At 41.0% G+C, this 22,626-nt stretch overlaps 1 protein-coding gene across 2 annotated transcripts in view; it reads left to right on the top strand.

Moving 5' to 3' along the window:
* Positions 1–1,509: 1,509 nt before the first annotated feature.
* Positions 1,510–22,626, top strand: part of LOC103985271 (uncharacterized) — a 38,573-nt gene continuing 17,456 nt past the window's right edge. The window contains exons 1-10 of one of the 2 annotated variants that reach the window (XM_065183489.1): positions 1,510–1,944; positions 2,307–2,364; positions 3,957–4,087; positions 10,331–10,504; positions 10,617–10,868; positions 10,984–11,078; positions 11,219–11,303; positions 11,587–11,796; positions 14,903–14,962; positions 22,448–22,530. In XM_065183489.1, the coding sequence (XP_065039561.1) occupies positions 1,699–1,944; positions 2,307–2,364; positions 3,957–4,087; positions 10,331–10,504; positions 10,617–10,868; positions 10,984–11,078; positions 11,219–11,303; positions 11,587–11,796; positions 14,903–14,962; positions 22,448–22,530 (1,394 nt within the window). In that variant the 5' untranslated portion in view covers positions 1,510–1,698. The remainder of the gene's footprint in view (positions 1,945–2,306; positions 2,365–3,956; positions 4,088–10,330; positions 10,505–10,616; positions 10,869–10,983; positions 11,079–11,218; positions 11,304–11,586; positions 11,797–14,902; positions 14,963–22,447; positions 22,531–22,626) is intronic. The other variant, XM_018826742.2, reaches the window with a different exon arrangement.

Here is a 22,626-nt window from a genome sequence, read left to right as displayed (position 1 = left end):
TGGGTATTTATAGGCCCCAACCCAGTTCAAATTTGGAGCTCAAAACTGTCAATTCTCGGAATTCCGGGATCAGGCGGTTGCACCTCCTGACTGGAGCGGTTGCACCACTTGGCAGAGCTCGAAGACTGAGCCTCTGGGCGGTGCTACCTCCTGTCAGGGGCGGTTGCACCTCCTGCCAGAGCTTTAAGACTAAGCTCAGGCGGTGCAACCTCCTGACTGAGGCGGTTGCACCGCTCAGCCAGTGCTCGGAGACCGAGCCCAGGCAGTGCCACCTCCTGTCAGGGGAGGTTGCACCGCCCAGTCTCGCTCGGAGACTGAGCCCAGGCGGTGCCACCGCCTGGCTGGAGCGGTTGCACCTCCCAGTCTCGCTTAGAGACTGAGCCCAGGCGGTGCAACCTCCTGCCTTGTGCGGTTCAACCGCCTGGCAGGGATCAGGGTCCGAATGAGTTGATCCATTTGGCCCAATTTGGGTTTTTCAGGGGCCCAATTGCCCCAAGATTAAGTTAATGGGATCACATTCCATTTCCAACTTAATCATTATGCTAACTACGATATTCCCTAAGACATTTACTGCAACTTGCTCCGGTGCGTCAATCGCTTCTTCCGGTGAGCTTCCGGCGAACTTCCGTCGATCATCCGACGAACCCTCGGTGATGCTCCTGCGGACTTCCGGCAAACTCTTGAACTTGCGACGATCCACTTGGCGAGTTCCGACGAGCTTCTTTGGTAAGCTCATGGACTTCTCAGATTTGTTCTTGCAGAACCTCCGACGACTGTCCGAACTTCTGTCGAACTCTCGAACTCCCAACGTGATAATTGTCTTGACTCCGGTGCAACTCCTGCTGCATGTCTTACTTTCATCGTAGTTAATCCTGCACACTTATCTCAACATATGGATTAGATAATAAATGACAATTGACTTCATCGTCAAAATACAAGATTCAATATTCTTGTCCAATTAATAATAGCGTAGCTGGGAATTACCAAACCTCATTTCTTTTTTTTTCTTTGTGACACCCACCGGGATGATCAAAATCTTTTGTTTTTTAAAGATTGATGCAGTTTGGTATTACTAATCATCATTCTTGCATTGGAAGTTAGACTGATACTTTTTTAACTTAAATTTTAATACAATTTTTTTTTTTTTTAATTTTATGAGTGGAAGGAAGGAAAGTCACTTCAATCTTTGTAATGATGGGACAAAATTAATTAAATTCCTAATTATCTAATTAATTTAGAATATATGAAATGATATATCATATCATAATATAATTGATAAAATATCGTTAGGATTGGATTAAACGTCATGTCGAACGATATCTTTTAGCGAGCTACAAGATGATCGATGGAAATCGTTGTTGGTATAACAAACTAATGACCGATTTCAATTATAGTTAAGAAATGCTGGAGAAACAACCTCGTCAGGGCTTCGCTACGACGCTATCACGTTGAAGGCACGTGATACCGAAGATTAAAAAATAGAAAAGGTGTTTTTTTTGGGTTATAGCTTGATGGACGCGGAGATCGGTTAATTTCTCGGAGATCGCAAACCCGCCCCACGGTCTCTCCTTGAGCGCGGGAACTCATCCGAGTTCGCCAAAATCTCCCGCCGTGCTCTCCTCCTCGAACCCTAGCTGTTGTTGGTCCGAATATCAGTTGGCTGGAGTTCGATCTGCAACGATCGGTTCCGGAAATCTGATGGGCAAATCCGTGGAAGAAGCAATGCTGAGGGAGATCGAGGGCACGCCGTCGCCCTCCGAGGCGAAGCGGCGGCGGAGATGCGTCCAGTCCAAGCTTTGTTGGGGTCGACCCAGGGGAGATGGTGGAGAGGCGGCCGCGACGGATGTGGTGGAGGCGGGGGAGAGCGAGCGGGAAGACACCGAGGGGGAGAACACGGGGAAGCGGGAGAGGAAGAGGAAACCCAAGGCAAAAACTCCCAAGAAGGTGATTTCTTGCAGATCGGTCTTTTTGTTTGGGGTTAGGTTTAAATATCTGACCGTTTCTAGGTTTCTTTTGTTGTTTTCTGTCTCTTGTATCCTCAAATTTCTGTCCCTTTTCTTTTTCTATTGGAGTTTGGTGGCAAGCCGGATTTCGAGTTCCCTTTAATTTCCAGTCATGAGAACAAGCCAAGATTCAGTTCAATGTGTTGCCAATCTTTTTTTCAATGATTCTCTCAAGAAGAAACATTGAATCTTTACCTTTTTGCATCCCTGCTTTCAATCTTTATAGAGCCGACAATTTTTCTTCTGAATTCAAGATTTTTTTTACATGCATATTGTCTAATCTCTTTAAAACTTCCCTTGCAGTCTCCAATTACCAGAAGGACACCAAGAACGGGAAACAAAAGTTCGTTGGTATCACCTGGTAAATTTACATATAGGCATCGTCAAATATGTTGCTGCCCCCAGGAAGTAGATGATTGGAGATGCATCATATTATTAAATAAAAGCAATATTTTCATGTACTGTAGAGTGACCCAACAAACTATTTAATGCATAAGATGGCTTGCACATGTGACATATTAATATATATATTTATAAGCTATTCTTTAACTGTTACAGTAACTTCTCTCTAATGAGTCTTAAACAGTATCATTATTGAATATGCTTATGTATAAAGCATATAAAATTTCTCATTAGCTTTTGTACGAAAAAATGATGAAGTTTAATACCACGTATTAATTGTTCTGATAAAAATTCTTTAATCATTTTTTAATGTGAAACTGAATGCAGACTTGGTTAATTTCTGTTTTTGAAGCATTGGTTCCTGTCATTTAGGTTGAGGTCTCACTAGTATCAATGTTATTATTAAAAACAGGGGGTATCTAATGGACTGTCATGACTCCTGTTTTTCTTGTGATCAAGAACCCTAGAGGCCATTCTAAATTCACTCGTGTTGTGTTAATATTTGAGGCACCATTAAGTTTCATTCTTGGCATGGCAAACTTAGTGGCCTCTCTCACCCTTCAAATAGTATGCATGTCCAAAGAATGGAAATTAAAATAGCCCATGATAACAACATGAAGAAAAATAATTCAGAAAGGTTGCACTCAAATAAATTAAAAAGAAAAAATGCAGAGAGCATGAACAATAAAAAAAGGATTCATAATCAGTGTATAATTCTAAAATTATAGAGTATGGTGGAATGACGTGAAATGATCAATATTACTCCCATTCATACATATTTCTTGTGTCTAATAAATGCAGATATGATAACCCAAACACGCTAGATTCTCATGTAGATGAGTTTTGTAATGTAATGAGGATGGTTAAAGAATGTCATATCTACTATGTATCATATTGAGGATTGTTAAAGAATAGAATAGAATTTGAGATCTACATGCCCTGACTTGGTCAGAAGAAGAACTGTGCAAAATATTACTGTCATAAATATTGGATTCTTGGACAATTCTTCATTTTTTAGTGCAATTGTAAGGCAAGGGGTTCTATGATTAACCATAGAGAATGTGCATGAAATTGTTAATGGTGCATCACTGACTGAATACATTATCCTCGATCAGTGAACAAATTAGATGATTCTGACCAAATACATTATCCTCGCTTGGTAACTATATAATGCTTACCCTTTGAGCCTGTTACTCTCTTTGTGAAGTTGAAATTTCCAGGAATTTGAGTGCTCATGCCTAATAGTATAATTTTTGCTTAGAAGTTCAGAATTTCCTCATGTATTTCCTTTAAACATGACTAAAGAAAGTCTTGTTTTCTTGTATTTCGCACTTCTTTGGAAAATATAAATTGACCTAATTTTCAGTTTTAACAATGGGTAAAAGATTCTGGATGCTGCTAATGCATTTTATGCATATTCATACATGCCCCTATATCTTGCTTGTAAAAGTGTTATTTAGGACATTCAGCAAAATAGAGGAAGTGAACTCTTTTCCTTATTTTTTGTTTAGATTCTATAATGAGGATTGATTCCTTGGAGCATTTTTGAAGGTAATAAGAGTGGCAAAAGTTTGAAGAATTGTCAGAGTAGTGATGCTAGTAAATCTGATGCCACAAAGGATCTAGATGGCCCATTCAGCCCAAAGTGTAATCTTCACTTAGAGGCAAAGCTAGCAGCCGAGGTACTTAGTATTTTCACTCTTTTGTTTGCTGGTAATTCCCTAAATTATTGTTGGTGTTCCAGGAATTTTATTTACCTTAGTTACATGCAGCTTCATGGAATGTTTCTTCTGCACCTTTCTTTTACAGTCGAAGAATTTCACTATGTACTGGTCATTGCTTATTCTCATTATCTATAAATAATTTAAGAATGAATGACAATAAATTAACTCATATATAATCTCTAAACTATGTTGTTCTTTACATTACACAGTTACAGTATCACAAATTTGTAAGTAATGTGTCTGACATTAATAGAACTGATGAAACACAGATTCCTGACCAGTTCGTTCAACATTATTGAAAGCTCAAGAATTTTAGTGTCATATCCTGTCTATTAATACTGCATACATGGTGTAGTCTGCATTCTTGCATGATGTAAGATCTTATAGGTTGAAGATGTATGTATTCCAAAATTTGCACTAACATGTAATGGAAACATTTGATTCATATCATGGTTTAAAGCAAGGTATGCAATATCGTACTGTACCGGTGTTTCGAGATTGGCTCGGTACGGTATGGTACCGGTGTATCGAGTGATACACCAGGGCGTACCGAGCGGTACACCAGGGCGTATCAAGCGGTACACCTTGGTGTACCGAACAATTTTATATATTTTCTTCATTACTATAGTACTGTAGTACTGTAGTACTGTAGCACTACTACAGTGTAATTCTGTAGCATTGTAGCGGTACCGGACAGTCTGCGTACCGGTATGCCGTCGGACCGGTACGTACCGCCCGTACCGGGCGGTACCATTCTGTCACGGACTTAGCTGGTTTTGCCTAAGTCGTGCGGCACCCTTGCGTGTCCGTCCGCAAAGGTCAGCCTCCCCGAAGTCTCCCATTGTCCCTTAGGACCAATAAAAGAGAGAACGAGTTAGAGAGAACGCCTCAATCGGGATCCACAAGCAAACATCTCCGAAAAACACTTCATAGACAATGCAAATTACAAACAAACTTTACAAGCTTTGAACAGTTGCACAACAAAGGGTAAAATGGTCCATTACAGATCGAGAATCTCTCGCACGTGTCCACATGACACAATATTTATTTACAAGCCTAAAGAGGCCACCAACCCAACTAAAATGGGACTATTAAGCCTTCGGTCGCCCCTCTACATGCTGTACAAGGCATGAACATGCCAAAAGACACGGACATACATAAGCATTACATCAAACATCTTGTTTAGAAGTTTGTCCGTGACATTCTCCCCCACTTATTCCTTCGACAACCTCGTTGAAGCCTTTGTCGACACTGCAACTCTTTGCCTTTGCTGAGTCTTCAATCTTCTGCTCCAGCTACAATGCGCCTCTTGGCTCCCAACTGCTCTCCGCTACTGTTTTTGAGTAGTCGAACCTTTGATCCGCCATGCTGCTTCAACTCACCAATGACTCTGACTCTGGTGTGGGGTTGGCTGAGTTGTGTTGATCCTTGTTGATTCCTGCTGATCCCCCAGATGAAGGAAAAGACCATCCTTACTGCGCCAATCTCTCAAATTCCTCATGTTGCTTGAACTGGGTGGATGCTTGTTGGAGCTTTAACGAGCATCGTCTCGCAAACTTATGAAGTTTTTGGTCATTCCTCCACAAAATTTGCTCATTGACTCTTCTTTCACTTAGTTGTCACATCCAAGTAGGTTCGCATCACTTCCGTTTTCGATTGGCATTTCGTTGGGAAATGAAGCGGACAATCTACTCTCAGTAGCACTAATCACCGTTGGTGAGGATTTGACAACTATTGTCTTCCATTATCTTCGAAGGGTCTTTGAACTTGTGCAGAGCTCCTCTGCTGGATAGATAAGAGAATTGGGGTACTCGGCTTCGCCCATTCTCTTAAGAGTTGAGAAGGCAAAGGTTACTTGACTTCGCCCGCCTCCTCGAGGTTGTACTCCATGCATCGAGCTGGTTACTAGCCTTTGCCTGCTCTTTGCTCACGCTTCTGAAGCACTTGAAGTGTTTGCACTCCTTGCGTTGAGTTAGTTACTGTGATTCACCTTCTCAATGCCATCGAACTTCTGGAATGCAGGAAGTTTTCACCCCAACTTGGAGTAATTCTCTCATAGGTTTGGTTGCCTCTGGGATTGTACCGTCTTCTCCATCAACCCTGCCGCCTACTCCACTGAGTAGCAAAGGTACAGCACCGCGTACTGCTTGCTTCGTTCCTTGGTTATGCACTCTTGCATGACCCGAAGTCCTTCACTTTCGGCTATCTTGATGAGAAGTTCATTGACACCGGTCTTACGAAGTTCTTCGGCCTCTGCCCTTCAGCCTTGTCTCAGTACTTGGAGATTGCCTTTGCATTCTCCACCTCCTCGGCCCCTTTCACGACCAAGCGCTCTCCCTCCATGAGAGCAAGGGATCAATGACTTTCACGGAAGTCTCGCCTCTGCGGTACCATGACGCTGCCATGCCCATGGCCCTACTATCCGTCGTCTTGCATCTGCATCCCTTTTCTTCACAATCAGTAGATATGCTTCTGTGGCACTCCTCCGAGTCCACTGATGCTTGATTTTGGGTAGCTAAGTCCCTCTGGACTCGTCGTTGCTTCCTCGCCCCTTTCGACCCCCTGCTTCAACACCTCAGTGTTCTCCAAGCAGCTCTCCTTTGGTCGATGGAAAGACAGATTGCAACTCCCATGCATGGCCTCTGCCATCGCATTATAGGGTTTACATCGATTTTGTTCTCCTTAGCTTCCTTGGCAGCAACGTTCGCTTACTCGACCTTGTCCTCTGACTTGTCGGGCTCCCTTAAGCGAATATGAGCTCTGGAGCAGTCCAACTCTCCAGCTGCTTCGATCATACCTCTGCATGATCAAGTCCCTCCCATGGAACTCACTGGTACTTGCATTCGAACTTTTCCCTTGGTGGAACACAGCCCTCATATGCTGATGACCAAGGCTTTCATCCGATGCAAAATTCGATGCGCTCACGGAAGACCTGCCTCTGCGGTACCATGGCCTTCACTCCTTGAATCCATAGCCCTTCTTGCCGTCGTGTTGTTCACCGAAGTGGAGCTTCCAGTATCTCCCGATCATACCTCCATATGATCTAGTCCCTCACGGGACTATGTCGTGTGTATCGCATTGCCACGAACTGTTCCACCACGATCCGCTGCACCATGTCGCTTCCTGGTGACATCTCCATTGCATTCTGATCTTTGTGGAATAAACTCGAATTGTGAACCCTCCATGTGTGGCCTCTGCCAATACATCGGAGGGTCTCTTCCACCTTCGATTTTGTTCGCTCCTTTGACAATCGACCTTCATCCACCCACTCTTGGGTCACACCTAGATGAAGCATCGCTCTAGGATAGTCCGTCGCCTAGTAGCTCCCGAAGTCCACCGACTTCACTGTAATTTGTGCACCATTGTCTAGATCCTGGGCCTCTGCCCCTACCAGCACAATCTCCGCTGCGCACCGCTTCTTTCATGACAACTTGAATGGCAACACCGTGGCATATTCTTTAAGAGTACCCACCTCTGAGTCCTCTTGCCCCGTGCTAAGGCCTTCTGAACCCAATTTCGCCTCCGCAAATTGAATCGCCTTAGTTCCTCCATCAAATGCTTCTCCGAGATAAGGTGCATGTTCCCAGAAGCTCCTTTCGTCTTTGGCACAATGCAAGATGAGTTCACTCCGTTAGAATGAAGAACCCATGGAACAATATGATTCTACTCTTGCCTTTGCAAGAGTTCATGTCCTTGACCTCTGTCTAAGGGAAGCACTGTGCCTCCGCTCCATGTTCCAACTTCTATGCTGGCTCCCTTCATACGGCTTGGGTACTTTGCCAAGTTACACCCAAGTTGCTCCGCTCCTCGTTTTTGCATTGAGTCGATGGTGGCCCTTGCGCCCACCATTCCACGGGTCAGCCCTCCCTTGAGTCCGATCTCCACATCGACTCCAAGTGTGCCTTCATTTAAGTTGCTTTGGGTCGCTCCCCCACTTGATCTCGCAATGCATCCACCAATGCATTCTCTCAAGCGAGATCATGTGATGACTCCTCGTCGCTTGCTCAGTCCATTGAGCTTCGTGAAGTCGTTGTTTGTTGAGGTACTCCTCAACATGTGAGGTCCGTCCCACATGATTCTCCCTCTGGAGAGCCGGGACTTATCCCTCCTGGATAACTGTCCCATTGGAGCAACATCTCTCTTTGTTTCGGAGACCACCATCCCCTTGGACTACTCCGATCTACTGAACAAACTGTGCATTGTTCTGCCTCCTGCAAACGCACTTGCTAGATTGCGACTCCACGTCAATACAACCCCCGCTGCACCACTCAAGGCCTAGCAACATGCTGAACTCGTTGCACACTTCAGCCTCCTATGGACGTATCCTTCACATGCCGAAGAGAAAGATTCAATGCTCCATGGCGCCGAGTTTCGGTCGCCTTGGGATGGCCGCGAACATTCCATCGTCCGCATACAAGCCCATGCATGAGTACCGAATTCTTTGAGTTAGCAATTCCCCTCACCTCTGTGAGCTTTGCATAACTCTGTCGATCGCTGAGTAACTCATTCCACCTTGCATGGTCTCATCCTTTACCAAGCGCCTTGCTTGTCTTGAGCACCATCAAGTATAGTTGTCAACGTTGAGCCGTAGATCAAACTCAGCCATCCCAACCTTTGTGCGCTCCGCATTCTTCCAAGCTTGCCTGTTCTCGTGGTGCCTCTTGCGCGAAGGGTTGGCCATTCCTCTGAATGCCAATGTCAGATGCTTGCTCCTCCGAGCGACTCCTTTTCCCAACATCTCTATGCCCGTTTTCCCCCAAACAGTCGCGTGTGTGCTGACTGCCCTCAACGCAGCCCCGCTAGGTCCCCCACGTTTGCATGCTAAGTGTTTCTATGAGTGCTTGTCCCGCTCTGATACCATCTGTCACGGACTTAGCTGGTTTTGCCTAAGTCGTGCGGCACCCTTGTGTGTCCGTCCGCAAATGTCAGCCTCTCCGAAGTCTCCCATTGTCCCTTAGGACCAATAAAAGAGAGAACGGGTTAGAGAGAACGCCTCAATCGAGATCCACAAGTAAACATCTCCGAAAAACACTTCATAGACAATGCAAATTACAAACAGACTTTACAAGCTCTGAACAGTTGCACAACAAAGGGTAAAATGATCTATTACAGATCGAGAATCTCTCGCACGTGTCCACATGACACAACCTTTATTTACAAGCCTAAAGAGGCCACCAACCCAACTAAAATGAGACTATTAAGCCTTCGGCCGCCTCTCTACATGCTGTACAAGGCATGAACATGCCAAAAGACACGGACATACATAAGCATTACATCAAACATCTTGTTTAGAAGTTTGTCCGTGACAATTCGGTACTGCATACCATGGTTTAAAGTACCTGTCAGGCTGACATGGGCCAACTAATTTTTTACTGGTCCAACCAAGCACTAGTAATGGATCATGCAGGTTGATACTCCTTGATATACCATTTTTTATTATTTTATTCAGTAAGACTAGGTGGTACAAGTTGGTATACTGCTCAGTATCTTGGTACCATGTTTGCCTGATAAGTTGCCAAAACCGATATTGGATTGATTTTCAAAATCTTCCCTTACATTTCCAGAGCAGATAATACTCTCACGTGCTCCCCATAATTGTCAACAATTTGTTTCCAGAGACTCTATGGTTCAGAAATTCCAAATTGATTCAATCATAATTCACCGTCAACATTTCCATGTTTTCCAAGTAGAAAATTTCCTGTGTACTTTCATGTGCAATTGTTCTCTTCTTGTATCTTTGTGTGTTTTCCTTTTGTCTAGGCAATGCAATCTTTATTCTAGAATGATCGTACTGTATTTCTACCTTTTATGCATAATCATACATTGACATTTTTGCCTTTATGAAAAAGGTTTACATGGCTCCTGTAGAGAGCCATTTAGAATTTTAAAAGTTAAAGAGAGGTTTGGTTCTCAAGGAGGTTGGGGTCCTATAAAAAGTGTAAACATGATGTTCTTTTTCCTGCTGGAGTCGCATGACCGTGGGGTTTTACAGTTCAGTTCTTTTTTTTCTGTATCTGTATGTCTTTCCAATCCTCTATTTTAAAGAGTAGCTGTTATACCTATCCAGCAGATGAGTATTATTAACAATATAACTAGGCTTCACCTTTTTGTAAAAGTTTTCAATTATAATTTTTTTAACCCCATGTAATTTAGGTTGCTCTGTCAGATTGACTGAGAACAAACTATTGTTTCTATTGACAGGAAAACATGCACTTATCCGCAGGAAAGCAGATGCACCCATTATTCACTTCTAGAAAAGAAGTCAAGATGTTGCAAGAGGTCCAAGATACTAAGAAGTTGGAGGACAGGCAATTGCCTTGGTATACGTGGGGCGAAGTTATTTCTTATGCACCTGTTCATATACTTGGTACTCAGGTGCATAGTTATGTTGGTTTCTACTTTCTGACTTTCTGTAAAGGTTATCAGCATATGATGTTCCTAAATATGACTGTTTCAGTAGTATATCTTGCTCTTTTTTCGGTTTTAGGTTGATGACGTTTCATTGGATTGGGGTAATTGGAACTTTATGGGGCAAACCCTTGACTATGGTGGTCGTGCTTTGGAAGATTCTTTAGTGGTTTGTGGGGGCTTAGTTAAGCCTTTAAGGCTAGATACTTCTTTTCTTGAGGAGATGCACATGAATCAAACATCAAACACAGAAGAAAAGAGCTCCACAATAACCACATTTGTAGTATCTGATGGGCAATATGAAAAGCAGCAGCTATTGCCCTACCTAGAGGTATTTCATTGCTGACTGTTACATGCTCAAAACTAATCATGTATGTGTTTGTAAGGTCCTCACTGTTGTTTTTGTTCTTTTGGCACCATTCTTCTGACTGTATATGTATTTCCAGTACCATCTAAATAGCAACTTTCCTTTGTTATCAAGATGTGGTAGTTATGTAGAAAACTCAGAGAGCAGGCATCAGGATGAACTTCATAAAGAAAGGTAAGAAATATGGAATTTCTCTTTTTTTTGTGCTGATCTTATAGGCACTATGTCAATTTTTGGAAAATCTCTATCTGTAGCCTTTTGTTTGTTGAACTTTTAATCTTGGCTTCCCCGGAAATTGTTTCTGAATTTTTTAGGTTGTTGTCATACTATAGACGTTCTGAGTATTGCCCTGAATGTAGCCTCTGGACAGCCAAGTACCAGCCAGAAAATGCCTCAGAGGTGAGATTCAAGTTTGCTCTCTCCTTGTGCTGCTCTTGGAATACAGAAAGCTAACAATTTTGAATTTTGATCAGAGCAAGGACAGGCACACTAGCCTGCATTAGTATGGATAATTGGCACTTGTGCCTTACCAAATATGCTTGATTTTTCATTCTGCTTGGTTTGTGCTAGTCAGCAGATATGCTACCAAAAAGAAAATCCTGCTGCTATCACATAAAATTTATTTTATCATTGATCAACATCTCAGATATGAGAGGCTAACTTTATCAGGTTGGTTCTGCAGGTCTGTGGAAATTTTCAATCAGTTAGACAGCTTAGTGAATGGCTCAAGTCTTGGCATGACAAAGGTCAAAAAAGTGGCAAGAAATGTAGCTCTAGGGAGCATTATACAGTTGAAGATGATGAAATCTTCTCTGAGACTGAATTTGATATGGATGACCGAGAAGATGATTTCAAACTTAGCAATGTGCTTTTGATTACCGGGCCAGTTGGGGTGCGTATTGACCTGCAAATAATTAGTATCTGTTTTTTTGTGTCTTTGTTCTTGATAGATTTGATAATGGTTGTGTTTCTAGAACTTTCTGTTAACTAATCATCTGGGATCTGATTTTCTCTAATTTTCTTGATAATATCATGTCTCAGAAAACTTAAGTGGGTGGGATTTTGCTTTAGATTACCATGGTTTAAAAACTTGGTCTGGTGCCAATATGGTTGACCGCTGCTGGGCCAAATATGGTTCTGGTATGAACTGATGTACCAATACTCGGTATGTGTCAATACCGCCCAGAGCAGAGAGAGAGAGAGAGAGAAAGAGAAATAGGAGAGAAGATGGGGGAGGTGGAGATGATGGTGGAGAGGGAACCAACAGAGAAGGCGGAGGTGGTGAAGGACAAGGCGGCTGAGAAGTGAAGGAGATGCAATGCATATTAAAGGAGGTGATGGTGGTGACATGAGGAGAGGATGGCGGTGGTGATGAGAGGAGGCAGATGCGGAGGTGAAGGCTGCTGTTGGTTCAGCAGATGCAGCTGCAGTTGTGGTGGAGGTTAAATTTGCAGCTTTGTCTGTAGTTGCAGCAGAGAGAGAGATAGAGGGGAGGAGTAATCTCTGCAAACAACTGTTGCTGTTTATAGTTTTCTAGAAGTTGTAAACTTTCCAAAGGCTCTATAAAAGCAGGTTTACAACTTTGAGAACCTTGTCAATTTACGGCCAAAAATGATTTACAGAAACTTAAGAGAGAAAAAAAAACCGGGTATGTACTTACCATCCAGTGCATCTTATTTTGAACTGGACCAAACAAAATTGCCCAATCCATGTGTCAGTCCCCTGCCGGACCAATAAATACTGTGGTGTACCTCATGGATTTTAAAACTTAATGCCTAGTTCTTTCTGTCATTTGTTAAGGTGCCACAGTAGATATGCACATTCTGGTACCAGATTGGGAAGAGTTAAACTTGCTCTATTACATGTATCCTACTTGTTTTTCACATTGCTTTAAGCTGTTAACTAGAAACAGCTTATTTATGTTTGGTACGTGTTACTTCAAACCAAGGTATGCAATTTCGAATAATACCGCCCGGTACGGGCGGTATGTACCGTTCCGTCAGCTTACTGGTACACGGACCGCCCGTTATCGAACGGAACTATATATATATATATAAATATTTTATAAAAAGCGACGTCGCGTCGCCTATATATATATATATATAAACGAGGCGACGTCACCGAGGCAACGCGACGTTGCCTTTTATAAAAATATTATATATATATATATATATAAACGAGGCGACGTCGCCCCGCGTGGGAGAAGGAAAAGGCGACGTCGCTGAGGCGATGCGAAGTAGGCTTATATATATATATATATATATATATATATATATATATATATATATCGAGCGGTATATCGCTCGGTATACAGTTTCATACCATACCGAGCGAACGTCGAAACTTCGGTACGGTACGAAATTGCATACCTTGCTTTAAACATATTTGCGAGTCAATGGTTACTGCAGATAAATGGTCATCTATTTGTATTTGTTGTTTCCAATAGTAGAAACCAATGATTTAAAAAGCGCTAGGCGCCAAAAGGCGCCAAGGTCCACAAACGCCCGAGGCGCTAGGCGCTCGCCCGAGCGAAGTAAGGCGCTAAAATATAAAAATATATAATATAATTAATAATTTTAAATAAATAAAAATTAACAACATTAAAATCAAAATAATATATTATTAATCTATTAACAGAAAATTAATCATTTCAAAATTCAATAAACTTAATATTAAGAGTATACTGAGCCTGATGGAGAAACGAGGAAGCAGCGGCGAGCGGCGGCGGCGGCGGCAGCGGCAGCAGTAGCAACGGTGAGCGACGGCAGCAGCAGCAGCGGCGAGCGGCGTTAGCGGCAGCAGCAGCAGCAGCGGCGGCGGGAAAGGGAAAGGGAGCGGAAGGCGCGAGCAGCGGGAGGCCTCGAGGGAGGCGCGAGCAGCGGGAAGGCTCGCGGGAGGGCTCACAGGAGGCGAGAGGGCTCGAGGGAGGCGCGAGCAGCGGGAAGGCTCGCGGGAGGGCTTGCAGGAGACGCGAGAACCGGGTGGGCTCGCGGGAGGCGCGAGCAGCGGGAGTGCTCGCAGGAGGCGCGAGCAGCGAGAGGGCTCGCGAGAGGCGTGAGCAGCGACAGCGGCGAGCAGCGGCAGCGAGCGACGAGATCGCGATCGGGATCGAGAGCGGCAGCGGCAGCAGGTTAGTGTTGGGTTAGGGTTGGGGTTATATCGGTTTAGTTGGTTCGATTGAACCAACTAACAACCGAACCAGGGCCGAACCAGACCTAAAATTCTGGTTCGGTCGCCTTGGTTTACCCAGGCGCTCGCCCGAAGCGCCCAGCGCCTGGGCTCGGGCGAGCGCCTAGGCGGCGCCTGTTTGAAGCGCGCCGCCTGGGACATTAGCGAGGCGCTCGGGCCTCGCCTCGCCCGAGCGCCTAGGCGAGCGCCCGAGCGCCTTTTGCAATCACTGGTAGAAACCTTGCTAGGACAAACTAAAACAAAATTTTCTTTATGATTCTATCTACAAATTTTTACTAGAAACACTCTCCAGATAAATATCATGTGTAAACTTTGATATGATGGTTGATATATCACCCATAATATGGTTTGCTTTATGAAGTAAAATCTCATTGTTTGATTGTTTTCATTATCTTTGGTACTAATGTACTTAGTTTTTTTATGATTTTTATTGATAATCCCTGCTCATCATGCACATATGCTAGACAGTGGACTTTTCATTTGACCTGCTTCAAGATATACTGACCATGCTGGGAATTTTATGTTGATGTATCTTACACTCTAGAACTTTGTATAACTTAGCCTTATATATAGCAATAGAAAATTGATCTTCTAATTGAAAAGTTATCATATACTTGGAATAAGAACCAAAGAAAATTAGAAAAAAAATGAAATCATAAATCATATCTCCCCCATTTTCTATAATTGCAAGTGGTGGTGACTTACTGTTCCTTTTATCATGTGATCATCTCACCCACATCTAGTGACTAAGATGAATGAGTTGAACTAAATTGCCACTTAGACAAGTTGTTCATCTGTGGTCTTTGCAGAGTGGAAAATCTGCTGCCATATATGCCTGTGCAAAAGAGCAAGGCTTTATAATAATTGAGGTACTCTTGATTTCTTTTGCCTTGTGTTAAAATACTTGTTTTGCATACAATTGTTTCATTAAAGAATGTTAGAAATAGAATATCATTCAACCTTTGCCATATGTAAGCTGGTGAGAAAAAATAAATTTGACAATCTTAAATTTTAGTTTTGTTTACAATTTTCTTTATGTACATTTTCTAATGTTGGTTAAAAGTAACCTGAACACTGATTGATGTAGAACACAAAGCAAGAGAGCAAGTGAGGAGTGAGATTAGAGAGGAGTGTAAGAGACTAGAAGAGTAGAGAAATGCAAGTTTTTTCATTCAAATTTGAAGTGTTTGATCCATTGACAAGCTCCACTATTTATAGGAGTTTAGGAGCCTTCGTACAATTAATGCAGGCAATGATTTCCAAGAGTAAACTCATAGGGAACTTGTATGCCCTTAAGAAATAAAAAATATAACTTCAATGAGACCTAAACAACTTTAAGACAATTTATTACCGCTGAGAAGAAAAAGAGTATACTTAATACAAAAATAGAGTCCTAAGGTTAGTACCTAGAAAGGGCAAAAGATTCTTTAATTTTGCACACAATTCTTAGAGTTTCTAAGCCAACTTGTAACACCACGATTAGTCTTACATTAAAGATGGGCAAGATTAAGATTGACTTATAAGGGTTTGATGAGTGTATTATTATCAACTTCAACTTAAGTATTTTGATCAATGGTTTAGGTTAAACGAAGTTGATGAGCTAGTTAGCTTATCAGGCTTGGGTCGTGACATTTGATATCAGAGCCGACTTAGTACTGGAGCATAGTAAGGGACTTGAGTAAGAAAGGGTTATCCGTGGATGGAGTTAGAGGACTCATCACGGAGTGGAACCACCACTAGGCTACGCTTCATATGCACCATGTTATGGTTTAATCTGGACTATGCTGGGTCTTGACGAGGATGTCAAGCTCTTGAGTGGGGGAAAATTGTAACACCTTGATTAGTCTCACATTAGAAGTGGGCAATATTAAGATTAGCATATAAGGGTTTTGATGAGTGTACTACAAAAAATTCAGTTTAAGCATTTTGACCAGTAGTTTGAACCAAACAAAGTTGATAGGCCAGTTAGCCCATCAGGCTCGAGTCGTGATATTTAATATCAGAGCTGACCTAGTATTTGATCATGGTAAGGGGGCTTAAGTAGGAAAGAGCTACTCGTGGATTGAGTCAAAGGATTCATCACGATTTGGAGCCATCATTAGGCTATGTTTTACATGCACTATACTAGGGTTTGATCTGGGCTATAATGGGTCTTGACAATGACATCAAGCCCTGAGCGGGGGAAATCATAACACCTTGATTAGTTTCACATTAAAAATAGGTAAGGTTAAGATTAGCTTATAAGGGTCTAATAAGTGTATTATTATTAATTTCAGTTTAAGCATTTTGATCAGTGGTTTAGGTCAAACGAAAATGATAAGTCAGTTATCCCATCAGGCTTGGGTTGTGACAACTAATTAATGACTTTTTTTATTGATTTCTTTACTTAGAATAAATCGTTAAATCCTTTAAAACTAGATGATTTCTCCATCTTTATCTCTAATTGGAAAATAATTTGATCTTAGAGAGTGATTTACAAGATCTTGGTCCAATAATCTAGCGTAAAGTCACGAAGTTCCTTCAAAATAATATGACAACGGAAGCTAGACGATTACACTACTTGACAAGAAAGTGTTGAGTGATTCTATTAGTAGACGTAATAAGACAATAATCAAGAATAGCCTCTACATTATCTTGTGTCGTGAGAGAGTCGGTGCTTTGGGAGGATTATCATATGCAAGAACATTGGTAGACGGAGGCGGCTCAAAAGTACCATGATATGGAATTGAATCCTTCATAATAAAAGCTAAACTTATATTTAAATCGAAAGGTATATCGAGCATGCATGTATTAGATTCTAGTTTTTGGATGATGAGGAAAGGACCAACAGATCAGGCTTGCAACTTCTTGAATGAGATTTTAGGGAATCTCTTAGGGCAAATGTGAACCAAGACATAATCATCAATTTGAAACTCTTAACTTCTATGATGTTCATTAACAACAAGTTTGTAACTTTCATTACTTATGACAATTTTATGTTGAATCTTAGTATGTAAATCATGAATATGTTGAACGAAGGAGTGGGCTAGTTCTGCGGCAAGTGGAAGGGGTGTATAAGCCAGGATTGTGTTTGTGAGTTTTGACAATTTGATAGGTGCGACATTGTGACACTATTTGAGCAACATATCGCTTTAAGGGAGGCTAGTAAAATCTATCCTTACTAATACAACAGTCTTGTCTTGGCCTAAGTGACCTGCTAATTCGCTCGCGTGCATTTCCCAAACAAGGAGGTCTCGAAGGGAGGATTTGGGAACATAATCTAGTGGATCGAAAAAGGTAACCATCCTTAATAATAAAGTTGATATGTTTATGAAGGTTTCCATCTTAGACTTCTTGGTAGATCTGAGTGAAGTCTGGACATTGGATATTCTCTTCTTTTAATCGTTCGAATCCTATGACCTTGACACTCATGGTAGATAGGATTGTAGAAACTTGACTAAGGGCATCAGTAGCTTTGTTTTGAGTGCTAAAACAATGTTTAATTACAAAAGAGTTTCATTGAGAAATTTAACCCACTTGGCATATCAGACATTTAACTTCTTTTGAGTATTTGAGTACCTTAGAGCTTGGTGGTTAGACAACAAGACAAACTCTTGTGGTTAGACAACAAGACATTGCACAATTGTATAGAATTCTTTGTCATAGGTTGTATAATATTGTTTTGCATCGTTGAGTTTCTCGTTGAAAAAGGTGATAGGTTGACTCTCTTGACTTAGAATTCTTTCTATGCCTATATTAAGGTGATAGGCATCACAATTGACCTCAAAGGGTTTACTAAGTGTGCCTAAGAACAGGAGCGATGGTCATTCTCATTTTGATGTTAACAAAGGCCTTGGTAGTAGCCAGGGTCTAAGAAAACTCACCATTCTTTAGACAATCAATGATAGGTGCCATAATGGAACTGAACCCTCTAATGAGCTTCCTATAGAAGGAGACTAATCTATGGAAACTTTGAACCTCAGAAAGGGTTTTAGGTCTAGGACACTCTAAATGATGTAGTTCTTTTTTGGATCAGTGATAATACCTTGGGCAGTAATGATGAAGTTGAGGAATATGGCATGTGTTTGCATGAACGAACACTTTTTCAGATTGACATAGAGCTTAGCACCTTGAAGGGTAGTAAGAACTCGTCAAAGATGTTCTAAATGAGTCTCTTTGGTCTTACTAAAGATCAATATGTTGTTAAATTAAACTATAACAAATTTGTTTATGTAGGGTTGTAAAACTTAGTTCATAAAGCACATGAAAGTGCTTGGGGCATTGGATAGACCAAAGGGCATGACTAGCCAATCGAATAGGCCATCTTGAATCTTGAATGTTGTTTTCCATTCGTCTTTAGGTCTAATACAAATCTGGTGGTATTCGCTTCTTAGGTCAATTTTGGAAAATCAACTAGATCCGACAAAAAGGTCTAGTATATCCTTAAGTCGAGAAATCGGGAAACGATATTTGATTGTTATCTTATTAATCGCTCGGCTATCAACACACATCCTTAAAGACTTATCTTTCTTTGGGTTTAACAAGGCAGGAACAACACAAGTACTGAGGTTGTGTCGCACAAATCCTTTAGCCAAAAGTTCTCCAACGTGCTTATTTAACTTAGCTCTTTCCTTAAGATTCATCTTGTAACGTGGGAGATTTGGGAGTTGTGATCCTAGGACAAGGTCAATAGTATGTTGGATATCTCTTAAGGGTGACAGTTCACTAGTTAATTCTGAAGGTATAATATTAGAAAATTCATCTAACAAGGTCTTAACATCAGGAGTTAGGTCAGGAGTATTACAGGGGCTCGAAATTTCTCTAGCAATAATAGTCACACAAAATTTGTTTATACTCTATTTTAAAAAATTTAAGATCCAATAAGTGTTGGGGGTTGTGGATGGGACTTGGGGCTTTTATATTTGTCCTTTTTCGATGGTTTCATTGGTCACAATATGATGTTTTACCTTTGTATTGTACGATATGTGTTTTCTGCTTATGATTGGTAACATCGAGGTCATACAATCGAGGTCATACAATCAAGGTCAACCTATAAGAATGTGGGCAATGCCCTTTGGTAGAACGTTAGAATAAACCTCATCTTGGTAATAATATATTTTCATTTTTGATTGGTACCAGGAACCTCTTAGTTGCATGTAAAGTGGTTTTGTCAACTCAGGTTATCTTGAATGGTGTCGAATGTGATTATACCATAAGGTTTAGTCTCTTGATAGTAGATTTTGAGATTATGTTCGTAGTGCTACCCCCATCTATAACCAACTTGCAATTTCTCTTCTTGGTTCAGATAAAAGTTTGAAAGATACTTGTCCTCTTCTATTCATTGGAATCACTAGTAGTAGAGAGAATGATGCAAACAACATTGACATGAGCATCTTCAATTTTTTCTTCACTTGAGTAGGTTTCGGGTTCAACTACTTGGTCTACTTTCTCGATTTGATCCTCTAGTTCTTATTTTAAAGGAAGGCTATGTTGAGGACAACAAGAGACAATGTACCTTTATTATGGTAGTAGTGACATTGGATTGAAGATAAACTAGTTTGAGAATCAGTGACCAAACGAGTTAAACGATTCATGGGTGGGCTAGGACTTTTGCTAGTAGTGGTATTTTTTTGCTTGACAAAGCCACTACTTGGGGGTAGATTTGGAAATAGTTCTATTGTTGCGAGATTGAGAAGATGCTCAATGAATCAGATAAAGTTTGAGGTACTTCTCAATCTCAAGGGCTCATCGGGAAGCTTCCTCTATGGTGTTAGGGAAACTAAGAGAGACTTCTCGTTGGATGTCAGGCCTTAACCTATTAACAAATCTTCAGACAGTGATGATTTGGTTCTCCTCCATTTCATACCCAAGTAAAAGTTCCTCAAATTGAGCCAAACACTTTGCCACACTAGAATTCAACTTAAAAGGTTTAACAATTGTTCAATCAGTTAGCTTTGAAGTTAGGGACAATCACCCTAAAGTCCAAGTCCATGCGCAAGGGATTGGCATGGGAGGTGCAAGGATCCATGAGTGGTGGCATTGTTTATTGAAGCTTTTGCTGCTAGTTGGGACTCACTGAGGTACAAGGCAGGTTTTTGATGAGCTCTAACACCAAACTGATGTCGAATGGAAAGAGCGAAGTAGAAAGGAAGTAAGAGCAAGAGAGCAAGAGAGGAGTGAAATTGGAGAGGAGAGTAAGAGACTGGAAGAGTAGAGAAAATGCAAGTGTTTTCATTCAAATCTGAAGTGTTTCATCCATTGACGAGCCCTAATTTATAAGGGTTTAGGAGCCTTTGTACGATCATTATAGGTAATGATTCCTAAGAGTAACCTCCTAGGAAACTTGTATGCCTTCAATTTTCAACACAACCCTTAGAGTTTCTAGGCCAACTAATTAATTATTTTTTTTGTTGATTCCTTTGCCTAGAATAAATCCTTCTTAAATCCTTTATAAAGCTAGATGGTTCTCCATCACTGATATGTTTCACATTTGAACGTTAGCATTAAGTAAAAGTTCTCAAATATGTCCAGTATTGCTTTCTGTGCATTATAGTAGTGATATAAAAGAATTTCGATTCACCGTATCTAATGGTTACTGAAGTCATCTTAGGCATCTGATAAATCTATTGTGTGTCAGGGGAAAATAGCACAGCAGGTAGAGGCATAAGACTATTCATGTCATGTTCACCTGTTTGTGTATTGTATTTGCTGTTCTGTCCAGGGTGTGGACACAGAGCAAGCACTGGGTTTTCTTTTGGTAGTTCTCTGGCATTTGACTTCACACATGCACACTTCTATCCCATGACTGCCATGGTCCTATTGTATGGACTATGGACCCTTAATTTTTGCTTAGGAACTTTTTTGTGAGTTGAAGTCATTGTGCTTTTCCTATTTTCTTTCAGACTGGATTTCAGTATCAACCTCACTTGCACTGTAACATGGGTCAACAGAAAAGCAAATGAGAGAACTATGAAATCAGCGACCATGGCACTCCATTTCCTGCTCATTATATCTCTTCTGTTTGGAGCTCCAATTCTTTCTTTCACATAATTGTTCTCTGTTGGCTGATCTTTTTTATAGGTTTTTACAATAGCATATCGAGTCATGTTTTCTCATGCATTCGCTCATACAACATTGGGATTCTGAACTAGGACTGAGAAACCATATCTGATACGTTGGAGAAAACCTTGACAAGTTCAAATTTGTGTTAAAGATTAGTTGCTTGTCACGTGTAGGGTATTGCCTGCTATCTCAGTTCATATTGGTATTAAATTTTCATCTATTTGAAGACAAAATCTCGGGACCTTTTGGATCAAAAAGGAAAAGGATATTAGAGGAGACACTATACTTCGAAGGTGCCTTGAGCTACACTGGATATCCTCTCTCTTTGTAAGGAAGACTGGAGCTTCTTCTATGCTGCAACTATTTGGCATTCCAATTGCTTCAAAATTTGGATTTTCTGTGTGGCATGAACATGATAATAAGACTTTTGTTGGTGGTGTTGATCATACGGCATAATTTGCAATACTGTTCAGTATAGTACAAGCAGTGTTTACTGGTCGAGCAGCCTATCGGTATGTGGACTAAGGTAAATTGGATGGTTCGGTCAATACATGGGCCTGTACCATCTGGTATGATCAGTATAAGGTCTGTGCTCCCTGGTACAGGATGATATTTTTTACCATATATTAGGTAGTCTCTTTTTTTCCTGTTTTCTTTTAGGCTTTTTTTCGAAACTCAGTACATGGAGGTGTATTTATTCTCGGTACACCGGTATGTAACATTTTGAGTCCTAACCGTGTACAATATCAGTACATGAAATTGCAAACCTTGATACAACATTTATATTTCAGTGTGATGCCTGGCCCTTGAGTTTGTTTCGTTATCTAAAAAGTCTGTTCAATGGTAGCATATAAATCTAGTTACTTCTTTTTGAATAATTCCCTTTAATAATTTTATGTTGTTAACTCTTGCTTTCTATATGTATACTGAGAAATGCTTGTGATCAACATTCTTTTGCATACTGGAAATGGTAAAAGTATAGCATGGACCATGGGATATTAAGTTCAAGAGCCAAAATTGAAACTTTATGCACTAGAATGGTTGAAACCCATTTCTGTCTTTTGTGATACAAGATAATCCTCTCTTAAGAGTAATGATGCAGTAATAGTTTCTATTTGTTTTCTTTGCCTGGAATTGGAGCAAGTCAATTTCAGATGGAAAATGCCAAATAACTAACATGCTTAAGACTTGTATATAGATCTCACAATCTTGATCATTAGTTACTTTTATCATTTTACTCTAGATCAAAAGTCACTGATGCCTAGTTGCTTTTTGTTTCTGTTTTGTGCTTACAACCTCTAATTCTTTAACAGGCTAATGCATCTGAATTGAGAAATGGTGCAAATATAAAGCGCAAATTTCAAGAGGCAATGGGATCACATAGATACAACAGATGGTTTATTTAAACTTTCATAGCATGCCTTTTTTGCTTCTCATTTGCTACCTTATTTGTTTTGTGCTTAAGCCATGCGGTCTTCCTTGATCATTTGTT

The sequence above is a fragment of the Musa acuminata genome, chromosome BXJ1-5 (genome assembly GCF_036884655.1).
Source record: "Musa acuminata AAA Group cultivar baxijiao chromosome BXJ1-5, Cavendish_Baxijiao_AAA, whole genome shotgun sequence".
Classification (NCBI taxonomy): Eukaryota; Viridiplantae; Streptophyta; class Magnoliopsida; order Zingiberales; family Musaceae; genus Musa; species Musa acuminata.
This window is presented reverse-complemented; position numbering and strand designations above follow the sequence as displayed.